A 17,144-nucleotide genomic window follows, 5' to 3' on the forward strand; every position below is an offset into this window, starting at 1 on the left:
ACCACAAGGCCTAGCCCACAAAGCTCTGTGGACGCCCCACGCCACCTCTCTGACCTGCATGGGAAATCGGTGTTGTTGGAGCAGGGACTGGCCACAGGACTTTGCTTGGATGTGCACATGGCTCCCTCAGGTCTGGACTCTGTACAAGGCCTTCCTTGCTCTATTTAAAATTACAACCCTGCTCCCAACCACCCCCCCCACACCCTGACCCACCCCTTCATTCTTTCTCTCTGTGGCACTCATCACTACCTAATAGTTTGTGTTATGCTTTCGCTGTATTTACTGCTCATGATGGCAGATTTCTTTCTGAGACATTTCATGCCGATTCCCCAGGACGTAGGACGGTGCCGGGCACACAGGAGGCCTTCAGTGTTTCTTGAGTGAGGAGATTGCTGATGAGCTCCTCTGTGCAAGCATCATTCCAGAAGCTTGCAGGATTAGTGAACTCATATGAACGCTCTACCTGCTCCCCACAACCCCCTGCAGTGGTACGGTTATTAGCCCCCTTTCAAATGTAGAAGGGGGTGGGTAGGAGGTTCCCAGCTCATTAGTGGTTGGAATGAAAAGTTCAGCAGTCTGACTCCAGCATCTTGAGTACAAAGCCACGAAGTGGGTCCTACCCACCAGCCTCTCCCGGGGCTCCCAACTCTGAAAGCCTCTGCCCAGCGCGCCACTGGGTTCCCAGATCTTTCCAAAGTGTTCCAGCAACCCCTTCTCCATGATGTCCTGGGGAGGACAGGCCCCATCCTAGCACCTGAGACACCTGACAGCGGTCACTAGTCCTCTTGTCCAAAGCCCCCTCTGGACCATGAGCGTCCTGGGGGCAGTGTCTATGCCGGTCTGCTCCCTGCATGCTGCTTGACTCACAGCAGATGCTCAGAACATGTTCAGGGAGAAACAAAGAACTGTCTCCTTTCACTTGAAAGCTTGGGTTCTGAAGAGGTCCTCTAGTGGCCTCTGACATGGCCCCATTTCCTTGGACCCATGTACAGGGCATGGCCCTTCTCTGCCAAGACAGTCCTTGGACTCTCCCTCAGCCCAGCATGATAGCTCATGGGTTTTCAGCCAACCCATTTCATTGCTGTGTCTCCTGAGCTCATCCCTGAGGGCAGGCCAAGGGGCAAAGACGCAGTGGGTTCAAACGTCACCCCTGGATCTCCAGGAAAGGCAGAAATGTGGGATTGCCAGGTGCTGACCTGCTGTCCTGTAGGAAGTCTGGATAAAAGGCCAAGCGCCAGTCCAGGAATTTTTGAGAAAATGGCTAACCACAGAGCAGCAGAGACTCTAGAATGCCCAGGCGCCAGATCTGACAAATATTGCATCTCCCATGGCCTCCACAACTAGAATTCATCCAAGACCTTAAACCTCCTGCCTCACTTGGTCCCATAAATATGGAAACTGGCATTCAGAGGAACCAAACTACCAGATCACCATCCCAAATCCAGACCACGGCCCTAGTGGACTAACTTTGAGTCGCTTATGAGCCTTCCAGAAGAGCTGTGACCCTGTCACCCTCACTCACTCTGGGCACCTGGGCAGTGTATCTATAAGACCCTGCCACTGTGTAGCTGTGATCCTCCCTATGACCGCCCCCAGGACCCCACAACTCTGTCCCTATCTCCCCCCACCCCCACCAGGCATTCTCTGATCCCTGTCACTCTCCTTGGCCAAGACCCCAAACAGCTGTTCTCCCTGCACTCAGCAGTCAGCTTTGGGGGCCTCCTTCTCCACCCAGACGTGTCTTCGGGCTCAGACCCCAGACCACGTGGACAAACCTGGAGAAGGGACAGACTGCCGCCAGCACGGCCTTGCTCCCGCGCGATCCTCTCCAGCACCGGGCACTGCCCACCAGCTCCCTGACCGTCTCCAGCGTCTTGTGTTCACAGGGGTGAGGCTGGACCTCGCAGTCTGTGTCCGCAGGGCACACGGATGGAGAAGACACGGTTACACCTCCTTCCCCCCGCCGTGGTTCCATCACCCTCAACCCGGGCCACCCTCTGCCTCTCGCAGGGGCCAGTCTCTAAGCCTTCCCCGCACACTGCTTTCACAGCCGTGTGCCCCTGTGCTCCTTCCACACAGCGTGCTCCTGGGTAGACCCTGACGACAGCAACTGGGCGTGCAGAGACCTCACCCCAGCTGAATCTGACCATGCCGGGGAGCTGTCCACCCTGAGGAGGGGGACAGGCACAGGGACCCCCTAGATCTGGGCCCCAAGCCCTGGCTTCCTCTACCCCAAGGAGACAAGCTCAGGGTTCCTGGCCAAGAGAGGCCACCGGGTCTGACACAGGGAGAGAAAGCAGAGCAATGCTTCTAACACCAATGCTTCTAGCCCCCTGCCTGGGGAGCTGCTTGCCCTGCGGCCTCAGGAACTGTCTCCACCCCACTTTCACCAAGGGCAAGACCGCTGCTTCCCAGCCCGGAAGGCCTTACCTGGAGAGGCGGCGGTGCAGAGAGCAGACGCGCTGAGGGCGCTCAGGAGACCGTTGGTGGCGTCCTCCACCTGCTCGGCCGTGAGCACGTGCCGCTCCCTCGGCTCGCTGGCCAGCGTGTGCAGCTCCTCCCACCTGTCCCCGGGCCCGGCAGAGAAGTCACGGCCTCTCCTCGCCCGGCCCCCACCTTCCTGTCCACCCATCCCCTACACCGTGGGCTCCTCGTGGGCATCAACACGACCCCACGCTCCAGGAGCCGCTCAGCGGCAACCTCATCCGCCCGGGGTGCCGGTGAGGTCCAGAAGCGAACCCGAGCGAGACCCCGAGGGTGCCCAAAGCACGGGTCCTAATGTGTGCGCTCCAGAGCCCGCCTGCTTCCTCAGAGGAAGGCCTCCCCCTCGGAACCAGCAGCTCTTCTCAGAGACCCGGTCCTCACGGAGGTCACGGTCTGGCCGTGTCACCCAGAGCCGAGGAGGAAAAAATGTGACCAGAAAGGAAATGAGGGAACGTGGCTGTGCTTGGTGGCAAGACGAGAAAACCGAGGCCGGCTCATGACAGAGAAAAGTCCCGAAGAACGAGAAGCACTTGAAGGCCAGCGACGTGAGGTTGTGTGGAGGAAGGAGCCAGAGGGCACCACTGTTAGGGCCCGGGACAGAAGTGACACGTGGCTTGATAACCCAGGACATGAAGAGAACGTTAAAGGATGCCGAGAAGCCTTTCTGAGAAGACAGGGGCGTCAGTAATGGGTTTAGCATCTTGCCCGCCAGAAACTCATCCAACGAGACAAAGGCTTGCCAGTGTGGCCGAAACTTCATTTATCTCTAAAATGTACTGATCCCTGTCACTCCCCATTCTCCCCAGGACGAGGGCGCCCCCTGGCCCGCACAGGGGGGCATCCAGAGGGCAGCCCAGCAGCACATTTTCACCAACGCCAGAGCTGAGAACCATCAGGGAAGGGGCTCGATGAATACTCCCAGGAGGTGAGAGTCAGATTTTCATGCCCGCAGAGAGCCTCACCCTGTCTACAGCAGCGGCTCTCAAACTTCAGGGGGCATCAGAACCACTGAGGGCCAGATACACCGCCGAAGGAGGCACCTCGGCCCAGAGTTTTGGAGATTCTGCGGGGTAGGGCCCGACTGTGTGTGTTCCTAACACGTTCTCACTTGCTGGTGCTGCTGGTCCAGGAAACAGACTTTTGAGAACCTCTGGTCGGCCGTGACCCGGCCTTTGACCAGCAGTTGGGGGAGCGGAGTCCGGAGGGCCTGGAAACCCAGCGGGCTTCCTCGGGTGGTTGCTGTGTCTGAGCCATGTCCCCTCTCCTGATTCTCGATTCCTCCAAGGGAGGGGTACTCAAAGCATGTCCATGGGCCGGTGCAGGCCCCCGGCCCTGTTTCACCCTCACCCAGAACCAGACAAGCACAGACACAGAATAAAAATCCTTAGAACCTAGTTGTACAGTGACTTGACAGAGTCCTTTTCGGTCTGCTTGGATCAAATAATCAACATTTGAGCTCCCTGTCTGTTTTTTTTATTTTACTTTCCCAGTAGCTCATTTGTATTGTATTTCTCTGAAGTCCCAGGCCACGATGGATTAAAACACAAAACAAGGCAAACTGGACTCCGCCACAGGCCATCTGAGAAGCGCGCTCCCGCGAGCAGCTAGGGAAGAAAGCCCAGAACGGGCCACAGATGTCCACCGTCTGGGAAGCTCCAGCCTCACTGACAGAACCGTGACGTGCAAGGTCGTCCATCCAGTACCGTGTGGGAGGCGTGGGAGGTGAGCCGGGAAGCAACACCCTCGTCTCCTCTCTCACCGGGCTTATCTCCTCCTATGTGAGGACACGCGAAGAGTCCACGATGAGGGCGTCTCACTGCCAGTAACGACAGCATGACGACGGTGCTGGGAACTGTCTGCACCACCACCAGGACGTGGCCCGGCATGTCCCCTTAGCACTGCACTGGCTGGGCCGTGGGAGTCTTCCCTCTCCGCACTCCCCCGGGAGATCTCCAGGTGACAAATGCCGTCCCCGAGGGCAGGGTCTCTGTGCAGCCTCTCCTGAGCCCTGGGCTCCTACACGCAGCTGCTGACTCAGCTTCCCTACTCAGACGTCCCGTCTGCCCCTCAGACTTGATCTGGAACAGGACACGGCTTCCCTGGTTCTTCCCAAGGCTTCCCCATCTCAGGAGACAGCACTCCCTCTCCCCGAGGGGCTCCGGCCAAAATCCTTCCATGTTCCCTTCAGCGGCCACTGATCTCTGCCTTCAGAACAGACCCTCAGTCCAACCATTCGTCAGGGGCTCACAGCGCCCCCTTAATACACACGGCCGTTACCGCTCATGTGAACAGCTTCCAAAGGCTGCCTGCCTCAATGCCCCTTGTCCCCGAGTACTGCTTCTCCTCTCTCCTTCCACCTCAGCCCGCCCATCTATGCTCTACCTGGCGGGCAGGTAGAGCATCTTCAGGTGTCATCTTCTACAAAAGTTAGCCAACACTGGCCGTTTCCCTGCTCAGAGCCTTCCCAGGGCTTCCCAACCTACTCACGATCAAGTCCCAAGTCTTGACTATGACCCACAGAGGCTCTGGACCTGACTCCCACCTACCTCTTCTGCCCCATTTCTTGTAATCCACCCCTCGTTTGCTGGCTTCCAGATACGCCCTGGTGGACACACTAAGCTAGCTACTGCCTCAGGGCCTTTGTGCTTGCCACACGCCTGCCTACCCTGTTCTTTTCCCTGCTGTCTAGGAGGCTTGCTACTCCTTTGACTCAAGTTTCTCCTCCAAAGTCAACTCCTGACAGACTCCCCTCTCTAAACTAGCTGGGCTCCCTGATTCTCATCGGTCTGTTAACCTTCTCTCTTACTCTTTCTCCTCTGCCTTTTATTTCCACCTGAAATGACATTATTGTTTATTCACTCACTTGTTTATCATCTAGTTCCTTTCCTAGAATGGGAACTCCGTGAAGGCAGGCACCTGGTACTGTCTCTGTATCCCTAAACACTCAAGAATGGTGTCTGGCGCATTTACTGAGAATAAAAAATGTACTAAAATTAATGGGGAGGGGCATCTGGGTGGCTCAGTGGGTGAAGTCTCTGCCTTCAGCTCAGGTCATGATCTCAGGGTCCTGGGATCGAGCCCCACATCGGGCTCTCTGCTCCGCGGGGAGCCTGCTTCCTTTCCTTTCTCTCTGCCTGCCTCTGCCTAGTTGTGATCTCTGTCAAATAAATAAATAAAATCTTAAAAAAATAAATATATAAAATTAACGGAGAGATTTCTGTGTGCAGACATAGCACCAGGACCAGAGTCCTTTCGTGTAATACCCCTGACAACGAGGGCCCACGAAGGCACCTCCCATTTTAAGGTTGAGAGCAGTGAGGACGCGTGGAAAGCACGTGCCAGCATCTGGGAAGGGGAGCGGCCCGGCCCAGGCCCCCATGCTCCCGGCCTCTGGAAGGGGTCTGTGACTCAAGCTAATGAGAAGCCTTTCTTGGATCATTCAACTGGAAGCATGACTCTGCTCTCTCCGGGGTGCAGCTGGGTGCAGCGGGCAGCCATGGGTCCCGGTCCCTCGGGGGGCCAGGCTGAGGGAGTGGCAGATGCGTGTGGAGGACAGAAAAGGATCTTCATGGCTCCTGCTCGCCCCAAGGGACCCCCCGACCCACCCAGTAAAGTGAGAGGAACCCATGACTTCCATTTCTGCCCCAAAGAATTGAGAGTCAAGGAGCGGCGGGGCCAGCTGGTGGGGACGGGGCCGAGAGGCTGTTCACAGAGCAAGTGAAGATGAACACCGGAGGGCTGGGGTCTCGGTTACAGGACAGCATTCCTGTACTGAGCTTTCAGCAAGCGGACCTTTCTTTCTTTCTTTTTTTTTTTTTTTTAAAGATTTTACTTATTCATTTGACAGAAGAGATCACAGGTAGGCAGAGAGAGAAGAGGAAGCAGGCTCCCTGCTGAGCAGAGAGCCCGATGTGGGGCTCCATCCCAGGACTACAGGATCAAGACCTGAGCCAAAGGCAGAGGCTTTACCCAGTGAGCCACCCGGGGCCCCGCCAGCAGACGTTTTGAAAGTCATGATCATCTTCCAAAAGGCTTTCCTTGTGTGAAAAATGAACATTTGGATTATCAGAACTCTTGAAGTATCAGAAAAAAATTTTCAGTTCAACCAAGATAAAATGAATTTTTCTACACTCAGAAACATCCAGGGTCTGTCTGCTCCACTCACATTACAAACGGAATTCAAGGCAGCGCAGCTGGTTCAGCGTCTTCCATTGCTTCCAAGCTCCGAACCTTTCACTGGGTATTTTGAGGATAATGAGGAGACTACTGGGTTTGAAGATATTCTTAATGCCCCATCACAAAGTGAACGAATGGGACAGCCACACTTGATGGTGGAATATAAACTCAGTTTACTGTCCTCTGTTGTGTTGTTCATGAAAACAGAGGCGCTGCGTGTTGTTTATAGTCATCTTTTGACTATAATTTGATGCACACAACATTAAAAGTACTGACACATGAAAAAATAAAAAGAATTAAGACTCAAGTTTCCGGCGCTGACAACCCCTAAATCAGAGGCCACACACGCTCTCAGACTTGGCGCTCCCTACACAGGCACGACATACAGAGCGAGGAGAAGACAGAGCCCAGGAAGGACCAGGGCGGTCTGGCCAGACCCCTTCCCGTCCCGTGGCTGTGAAGTGTCTCCACAGCGTCCCGGGGGCTCTTACCTTGGAAACCGGACCCCGACGGCAAATATGGTGACGCCTCTTTCCTTCAGCTGCTTGGCGGGCAGCGCCAGGTGCCCTTGGGACTGCCCGTCAGTGACGACCACAAGGATCTGGGGCACAGAGGCGTTCCGGCCGCCGGGGAAGCCTTGGCGCAGAAGGTATTTCAGGGCCAGGCCTGTCTCTGTGCGCCCTCCTCTAAGCTCACACAGGGGGAGAAAGCAAAGACGAGTCAGTCACCCACGGACAGGAGGCCCGACGACCCCCTGCAACAAGGGGCTTCTCGGTTGTTGGTGACCGTCGCGCTCTCCCACCTCCAGTGACAGCTCGGGGGCTGACAACCCTCATCGTGCGCGTGTCTAACACCCACCTCCCGCCTCCCCCCATCTGTGTCATCCCCTTCTTGCTATGGCTCAGCGTCTCCTTGGGGGCAGTGCGGGGGGTAAACAGGTCACTGAGCTGAAGAAAACCGTGTGCATCTGTGAGGGCGAAGGGCAGGGTTTTGATCTGAAGGTCGGAGGTGGGGGGCGGGGGTCATGTCTATGATCAGGTCTTCCTGGCTCGATTCCAGCTCAGGGTTGGGTGCTGGGAGGCTGAACTGACGGACAACTGGAGGGCAGGGACGTCACAGCGGTCCCACCTCATCCCAGCCCCGTTTGAGGGACAGTCCACTGAGCTTGGAATGAAATCTTACAGTAGGAGGCTCCCGCAGGCGTCCTCAGGGGGAGAACCGCCAGCTCTCAGAGTCAAGTGGGCAGAACATGGTGATTCCCTACAGTGGGTTTTAGGCCAAACCTTTCGGTGGGTGGAAACACATCCCACATGGAAAACAAGGTCAAGGCTGATGGAATCACTGTACACACAGAAAAAACCATGAGACCGTCATTCTGAACTGCCGATCGCAGAGCCAAGATCTGGCGTACTTGGTTATTCTCAGGCTACACTGAGCGTCAGTGAAGGCGATGTCGGCCTCGCAGAGGGCCCTACAGTGATTCTTCTAATGTGCAAACATCTAACTGACAGGAGGTGTGTGAATGCCTACGTGTGTGAATGTGTGTATACTTTTTAAACATAACACTGCAAATGCTCAGTTCTCATGTAAGCCTGACGTGGTCCTCCTGCCTGGGCATCTGTCCTGCTCTGTTCTCCTCCAAGTTGCTCCTTAGAGATCCATCCAGGCTCCTTGCATTTTGTGGTTTCCCCCTTCCTCACCATCCTCAAAGTCCTCTCCATTCAGCAGAGATGAGGGAAGAGCAAGGAGTGTGCTTGGAAGGATTTATGGCCCAGGCCCAGAATGTTCTTCACTTCTACTGCTTTTTGTCGAAAGTGCACCCTTAAAGGGCAATTCTCTCCGCAGGGCTCCATAAAGTTAGCAAATGTCAGCAAGAGTGGAGAGCTCCTAGAACGAAGACTCTGTCTACCAGAGATCAGCATCTGCATCAGTAAGAATGCCAGTGTTCAGCCCACAGGTGTTTACCGTGGACTCTCTAAATGCAAGATAGTGAGAGGGAGACCAGGAAGCATAACATGATCCCAGCCCGCAATGAACTGCCCGTCTAAGCCGAAGAAAGAGGACCGGCCAGCAAATACAAATTACCAGTGAGAGGATGACAATGAACAAGACTTCTGAGGGGGGCTTCATTGAGGGAAGGAGTTGGGAACAGGCTCCCACAGGGAAAGTGTCTGATGGGGTCTTGGTGGGTCTATGGATTAGGAGGGGGAAGGTCCACTCCAATCCGGAGAAAGTGTGTAAGCAAAGACACTGGGGAACACCACCGGCTGTGTCCTGAGGCTGGTAAGCAGAGCCTGGCCTGAGCAAGGGGCTTATCCAAAGGGGGGGGGAAGAGAGCACACCAAGTGCCCCCAACCCTCCTCACACTCTGCTGGTCTGCCTACAAGACACTGAAGACAACCAACGAGGGATGATTGGAGAGATGAAGTGAGTTTTTAATGAAACAAAATTAAGAGCAGACTGATATAGTTGAGAAGTGGAGAAAGCTAATGAAAGAAAGATTGGAAAAGATCACTTCGCTTCCTAGCAGCCAGAGTGAAAAGAACAGGGCTGAGCTGAGTTATTCTTCGATTTCCGAGAAGACCTACTACCTTTACCAAAGCCCGTGTGTCTGTGAAGAGCCTTCCTCTAAGGACCCTGGACGGACAAACTGTTTCCTGTTTCTAAAAGACAATACTAGCACCAAGTTTCTCCTTCAGGCCAAGTATCTCACTTACTCCTCTTACTGAAGTAATTCTCCAACTCTGGTAAAATGTGCTAATATTACCCTCATTTAACAGACGAGGAAACTCCAGCCCAAAGAACAGTAATGCTAACTGCTAATATTTCCAGAGCACTTCTCATGAGGCAGGCATGGCTGTGTGTGTGTGTGGGCAGATGCTAAGCTCCGATAATTCTCACCATAGCTCCCTGAGATACGGAAGTTCAGGGAAAGGCCTTATTAAAAGTCACACAGCTCATGAACGTGGAGGCAGGACTTGAACCCTGGACCCTCCACCTCCAGAACCTGAGTTCTTAGCCATAACATTATACAGCCATTCAAGTCATCTGCCTCTGACCCAGCTAGCTGGAGGTTAAACAGTCAGACTGATTCCAAAGCCAGTGGTCTTTCTCTCGCCAGGGGTTGAAAAATTACAACCTGTGGGCCAAATCTAGTCTGCCAGGTTTTACAGATAAAATTTTACTGGGAAACAGACACGCCCCTTCATTTATGTCTTGTCTATGCAATACATAAATGATGGCAGGCCAAGCCTGAAGTATTTCCTCTATGGCTCTTCACTGAAAAAGTCTGCTGACCCTTGCTCTAGGCTGTTCTACCTAAATGGTCCCAATGCTGTTTACCAAAAGCCAAGGTGCCCCCATGCCACAGAGCTCCCTGGGCCTTCACGCTCCTGGCAGTGTGCCCCCAAGCCTCCTAGCTGTGGTTAGAGAGAACTCAAATGTCAAAGACGTGGGAGCTCAGGCTTCCCACTGCCCTGGCCTGGGGGGAGCGTCTGCCCTTCGTATCACTCAGCATATGAATAGCCATGCAGCCTGTCCTCTCCACTTCTGCTCCCTAACCTGCCTCCCCCCAACCCCTGAACTCTCCACAGGTCAGGTGAGATTCCTAAAGACATCTGAACTCTGGGAAATGAGGAAAAGTCCTGCCACCTCTGCGTTCCTGTGCAGCATTTCTAACTCAGAGTCTGTTCTGAGCTCAGGGTCTGGCTCCAGACAACGGAGGTCCCAGGCCAGAGTCTCTCCAGAATTTTTCCAATTCCTCTCGGTGAGACTAAACCAGACCAGAAGCGAAGGCTCACAGACTGACTACTGTCTCGGGAAGTTGTGACTGAAGGGCACGGACCTTTCCTGACAGGGGTGGGGTGTGGTTCCAGATTCTAAACATTTTGCCACTCATGTGGGTTAAGAACATGGGCTCTACAATAGATCCATGAGAAGTGTTCCACATCACTCGGCATTAGGGAAATACAAATTAATACCACAGTGAGATACCACCTCACACCACTGAGAATGGCTAAAATTAACAAGTCAGGAAATGACAGATGCTGGCGAGTATGTGGAGAAAGGGGAACCCTCCTACACTGCTGGTGGGAATGCAAGTTGGTGCAGCCACTCTGGAAAACAGCATGAGGGCTCCTCAAAAAGTTGAAAATAGAGCTACCCCACTACCCAGCAATCGCCTACTGGGTATTTACTCTAAAGATACAAATGTATTGATCCCAAGGAGCACATGCATCTGAATGTTTATAGCAGCAATGTCTACAATAGCCAAACTATGGAAAGAACCTAGATGTCCATCAACAGATGAATGGAAAAAGAAGATGTGGTATATACATACAATGGAATACTATGCAGCCATCAAAGAAATACAATCTGGCCATTTGCAATGACGTGGATGGAACTAGAGAGTATTATGCTGAGTGAAAGAAGTCAACCAGAAAAAGACAATTATCCCTGATATGAAGAATTTGAGGGGCAGGGAAGGGGGGGGTTGGGGGTAGGCAAGGAAAAAATGAAACAAGATGAGATCAGGAGGGAGACAAACCATAAGAGACCTTAAACTGAGGGTTGCTGGGGGTGGCGGGGGTAGGGATAGGGTGGTTGGGTTATGGACATGGGGGAGGGTATGTGCTATGGTGAGTGCTGTGAAATGTGTAAGCCTGATGATTCACAGACCTGTACCCCTGGGGCAAATAATACATTATACGTTAATAAAAATAATTAAAAATAAAACACGGGCTCTAGAGCTGGTGGGACTCAAATATTCGATCTGAAATTTATTAGCCAAGTAAACTAGAAAGTTACTTAAGTTACTTAACCTGAGAGTCAGTTTCCTTCCCTGTTAAAGTAGGGACAGTAATAGTATTGAGGATTAAATGCTACACCCAGTACCTCCTAGTACCTAGTGAGTGTTCCATTAGTGGTAGTTACCATGATAAATTAACTAGCAATCCTACTCCAAGAAGTTTATCTTTTGAGTTAGTCTCAAATTCCAATGAGCTTAAAAATCCCTTGGGACGGGGCACCTGGGTGGCTCAGTGGGTTAAAGCCTCTGCCTTCGGCTCAGGTCATGATCCCAGCCAGGGTCCTGGGATGGAGCCCCGAGCTCACTTTCCCACCCCTGACCCTGCCCTCTCTCTGCCTGCCTCTTTACCTGTAAATAAATAAAATCTTTAAAAAAAAAAAAAATCCCTTGGGAGGCAGAATAATGGAGATTCTCAGATCCTATCATCAGAGACTCCAGACTGGTGGTGGGTGTGTGACCAGGCTGGGAATCTGTGTTTTAAATCGGCTTCCTCTGCCCCAGTGATCACATGGATGCAAGTAATCCGTGGAACAGATTCTGAGAAATAATTCATCAGAAAACTCACTGTAGGGAGAGGGGTTTGATTACAGGTATTTTTTTTTCTCTTTCTTTAATCAATAGACAAAGACATTGCTCAGAAGCAATGTGTATGTATCCTTTTAGAGGAATGACTTAATATACTATGATAGTTTAATTCATTGGGTTATTATACAGCCATTAAAAAGGATCAACATGAAAAATAATGCAACTATATCCAAAAAAGACACACCAAATAGCAAGTTGAAAAAGAACAAAATACCTTGTAATTGCGACTCCCCTAAAAGCTGTGCTTGACCGTTAATGTGGCTTGAAAGACGCCACAGACAGCTACAAAAGGCTCCATGCTAAGGTAAAGAGGTGCTATTTTTGTAGAGCTATCTAAATACAGTAAAACACTGATAAAGCTACAGATGGGGTCCAAAAAAAAAAAAGCAGTCCCAGAAAATCAGAGCTGCGTTCCTGGGAGATTAGGGAAATGATGGGGGAGGTTACACAGCCAGCTGGCCAGGAGCTCTGGACATTTGGAGTGGATCTGGCTGGCCATGCTCTATCTGATTTTATGTTATCACAGGGTGCAAAACTGGAAGATTTGATTGCAGTATTTTTAAACTTCTTATTGCAAAGGAGCGATAAAGGATCATCAGGACGGTTCCTTAGCCACCTCAAAACACACTTCAGGGGATCGCTGTGGTCTAAAAAGGCAAGTATTTGGGTGGGGGAGGGTTGGGTAGAGCCGTCCCAATCAATCCAGCCTTTAAAATTTCACTGCAGAAAAAGGGTAGAGTCGCAGGGAGGTCATCACTCCCACTCGGCCAACATTCCTCTGTACTGATTAATAACAACATCTTCATGTTTAGTGTCCTCAGCGACCCTGCAACTGTGGCCAAAAAATTAGTTACTGCCTCCTTGCCTTGTTTGCTACCTCTTATAGTCATCCTAGGACACACGAGCACTAACGACACACAGCCGTGCAAGAAGAGCTGACCTTGTGCAGACACATGGAGAAGCTTCTTTCTCCATCCCTCCTGTCCTCACGTGGCACCTTCTTACTGAGTCTTTGGACTTCCTATGCTGTGAATAATACTCTCAAACCCTTCATTATTACTTTCAACACAGATGAGAAGACGTCAACCAACTCTTCAGAGGGTGGGAAAGGAGGGTGGAAAGAGATGGAAAAGGACAGCTGGTGGCATCTGCTGGACGCGCCACAGACCTCCGTGGCCCTCGCCAAGTCACTGCTCCTCCTCAGCCTCAGCAGTCTCCCGTAAAAGAACAGGCTGGAACAGATCCTGGATGACCTCTTAAGTACCTTTTTGAACCAATTTGCTGCAATTTGCTTAGATTTCAGAAGAGAGCAGGGCCAGATGATGGAATCAGAGTCACCCAATTTTTGACTTTCAGTTCTAAACTTAAAGCAACAGGTTACTTCTTCTTCTGCCGATGTTAGCATGCATAGAAGGGCTACAAAGATGTTTTTGTAATAAAATGTTATATCAGGGGGCACCTGGGTGGCTCAGTGGGTTAAAGCCTCTGCCTTCAGCTCAGGTCATGATCCCGGGGTCCTGGGATCGAGCCCCACATCGGGCTCTCTGCTGGTGGGGAGCCTGCTTCCCCCTCTCTCTGTCTCTGCCTGAGTCTCTGCCTACTTGTGATTTCTGTCAGATAAATAAATTTTTAAAAAATGTTATATCAGTCATGATATACTTCAAATACCATAAAATTCACCCTTTTAAAAGTATATAATTCCCTGTTTTTTTTAGTATATTCACAGAGTTGGGCAAACATCTCCACTAAGTCCAAAACATTTCATCGCCCACCAAAGCAGCCCTACACCCATTAGTAATCACTCCTTATCCCCACTCCTCGCCACCTCTGGTAGTGACTAATCTGCTTCTGTCTCTGCTTCTGTTCCAGACATTTCATATAAATGAGAACCTTATTCTCAAGGTTCTCAACCCTATTCTCAACCCTACTCATGCTGGAGCATGAATCACGGCCTCCTTCCTTTTTACGGCTGAATAATATATTCCATTGCTTGGTAGACCACATTTGGTTTATCTGTTCATTCACTAGACATTTGTGTTGTTTCCATTTTTTGGCAATTCTAAACAATGATACTCTGAACAGGAGTATGCAAGTTTTTCTAGGGGCATACATTTTAAGTTTGTTGGGAATAGAGTCGTTGGGTCATATGGTAAATCTGTGTTTACAGGCCAGACTCGTTCCAAAGTTGCTGCACCATTTTACAACCCTACCAGCGGTGCATGAGGGTTCCAGTTTCTCCACGTCCCTGTCAACACTTGCTACTGTCTGCCATTTATCCTAGCCTCGCTAATGGGTGTGAGGTGGTGGTTCATTACAGTTTTGGATCACATTTCCTTAATGGCTAAGGACACTGAGCATCTTCTCAAGTGCTTAATAATCATTTACATATCTTCTCTGGAGAAATGTCTGTTTATAAGGTTTCTTGTAGGGATGATGAAAATGGTCTAAAATTAGATTATAGCAATGGTTGTGTAACTCTGGAAAATACACTCAAAATCACTGAATTGTCCATATTAAGTGTGTGGACTTTATGATATTTAAATTAAATGTCAATAAGGTATTTTTAAAAGGCTAATGTGCATAATAATCACAGGGCAGGGGGTAGTGGGAGAGATCTTTAAAAGGGACAGATTCTAAGTATCTAGTATCCAAGTATCCTAAGCCCAAAGAGGGAATCAGTAGGTCTGGGAGGAAACCAAGGCACCTGCATTTTGACACACTCCCTGGCCAAAGACCTCACTTTAACAGGGGTTGTGCCAGGTATCAGAGCTAAGGACTGCTTCTCTATAAGAAACTATTTTTGGAGGCCTCAAGGATAGAAGGCTCCAAGGGAACTAGGAGAGACCAGGGCACACTAATGTTGTTTTTAACAAACATTTCAATGTGCTCTTTTCTTTTCCCTTTCATTTCTTTGCATTTCACTTGCCTCTCATTCCGTTCAGGGCACCCCTGGGCTGGGGTAAATAACCTGGGATGAAGTCACTGGGGGTTCCTGGGGCCCATAGGGCCCCCATTGCTCCTGCCATGCCCAGTGTGAGGGTGCAGGCTTCTTGGGGACACTGGCAGATGTACAGAGGCCCATGACTGGGGAAAGGGCCACGGAGTCTAGGGCTTTTGCAATTGCCATTGGTGGCGGGCTATAAAGGGCTGGGACCTTTATAAAGAGCTGTCAGTGGCACTCCAGTGGGCACACGCCCCAAGGGGCAGCAGATACCACAGAGGATCCAGAGAGGAAGGAAAGGCATGCTTTGGTGTGGGTTTGTGAATGCGTGTGTGTAGCATGAGTATATAACACACTTTCATACACATAGGGCTAGATGTGTGTATATAATATACATGTATATAAAACATACACCAGATAGATGCGTATTTACATATGCATATTTGCATATACACACATCAGTCGACTTGTATCATGAATAATGTTACGACCCCACTACATACATAATTTATGGGGCGTGTGTGTGTAGGAGCTCTCAAAACCAGAGTCACACTGGAGGACAAGCAACATAAATAGCTATTCAGAAATTTTTAAAGCATTCTTAAAGAGCGACACCAACTCTTTCTAGAAGACAAAAAACGAGGCTTCTCTCAGCAACCTTCCCAGCTGACAGCGGTGCCCAGGGAAAGAACGGGGAGAAAGAGCCAGTGTTCTTCCCGCCACCTCACGCTCTTGACCCACCTCGACCTTCACCAGCTACTGAGTCCCAGGTTAACTGACTACTCCACACAACAGAAGCAAAAAGACTTCCTTTTTTACCTTGCACTTTTAAACGCCCACCCAGGACGCTGTTACGTAATAATGAGGAGCAGTCCTGAGAGGGGAATTCTCATTACGGACTGTGCATCGCTGGTTCTGGAAGCCAAACCACAGCCCGCTCTCGGGCCAATCACACCCTTCGAGGGAGCGATTTTAAGGGCGGCTGGCTGCGTCCTAACCCCGGCGGCATCTCATCATACATACTTGAAGACCATCCTCTTGATTTTGGCCTTCACTTCCTGTTGCGATGAAAGGGCATCCAAGGGGAATTCCAGCCGCGGAGTGGAACTGAACTGCATCGCCCCCACTCGGACCTGCCGTAGGAGACAGAGGGCCCAGGGGTCTGAGAACAAGGTCAAGTCACAAACATTCCTAAGGGAAAAGAAGGGACCAGAAAGGTGAATGACCCTGCCTCCCGCCCACTCAACAACTACCAGTGCCAGGGCTTTCTCCAGTGTCCCTAAAAGAAGGTTCCGAAGACCAGGAAGAGCATCTGGAAGGAAACAGGGAGTCGGCCCGCGTGCCGTGCGGACAACCACCAGTTCAAACTTCTCAGCCCACGTTCCGGCAGCCCTCAGGCCTGGGCTGTCAGCATCTCTAGGGCAGGGTCTCTGGTCACATGTCCAAAGGCCTCCCAGGAGCAGGCACTGTTTTCAGCAATCTCACGCGTTATTTCATTGAACCCACCCAGGTGCCATCAATACTCAGGGGGCTGCTGGAGGAACTGAACTGCAGAGAGGACACAGGTCTGGCCCAGGGCTAGTGAGAGGGGGACACTGGGCCGTTGGACCCTCCTAATGTGCCTCCAGCCCTCGCTAAGCCTCAGCCACGAGGCTTGCCCTCTCAGCCAGCACGGGCTTGCAGCAGAATGCACCCGGGGTGCCACAGCCACCACACATGCATCCTTGGGGTGGGGGGATGGGCAGGGGGCAGTCGCCACACTGGGGAAAGGCCCGCTCTCAGAACAGAGTCACCCTGGAGGACAAGCAACACTGAAGCTGAAGTGACCCTGCAGGTGAAGGAGCCAGAGCCATGGGTGATGCCAGACGGACTCTGCAGCCTCGCTCCGGAGGCCGCTGGAGAAACGCCAACGCCTTCCAAAACCAGAGAAGGGAAACTGAATAAAGTCACTTTCTGGGCTCTGAGGACGCCAGTCAGTCTTGAGCAAAAAAGGCTATACGCGTTTAGGCCTCCTCTCGAGGGCCCACGCCCTGAACCCAGTCACTGGCTCTCTAAAGCCCCTCAAGAAACTGCATTCTCAGCTACTACTCTATCACCTGTCCCCAGTTCTGGCCAAGATTGCAAACAGGCCGTCTGATTCATATTTAAGCA

General features: G+C 51.5%; 1 protein-coding gene across 8 annotated transcripts in view; it reads right to left on the reverse strand.

The window, feature by feature from the left end:
• VWA2 (von Willebrand factor A domain containing 2) overlaps window positions 1–17,144 on the reverse strand; it is a 46,038-nt gene that overhangs the window by 9,909 nt on the left and 18,985 nt on the right. For all 8 annotated transcript variants that reach the window (XM_013062119.2, XM_004763820.3, XM_013062121.2 and 5 more), the window contains 4 exons: window positions 16,017–16,126; window positions 7,152–7,346; window positions 2,431–2,564; window positions 1,776–1,908 (listed from right to left, as the gene is read on the reverse strand). In XM_013062119.2, the coding sequence (XP_012917573.1) occupies window positions 1,776–1,908; window positions 2,431–2,564; window positions 7,152–7,346; window positions 16,017–16,126 (572 nt within the window). The remainder of the gene's footprint in view (window positions 1–1,775; window positions 1,909–2,430; window positions 2,565–7,151; window positions 7,347–16,016; window positions 16,127–17,144) is intronic.

The sequence above is a fragment of the Mustela putorius genome, unplaced genomic scaffold (genome assembly GCF_011764305.1).
Source record: "Mustela putorius furo isolate JIRA1106 unplaced genomic scaffold, ASM1176430v1.1 tig00003909_pilon_pilon_pilon, whole genome shotgun sequence".
NCBI classification, from domain to species: Eukaryota; Metazoa; Chordata; class Mammalia; order Carnivora; family Mustelidae; genus Mustela; species Mustela putorius.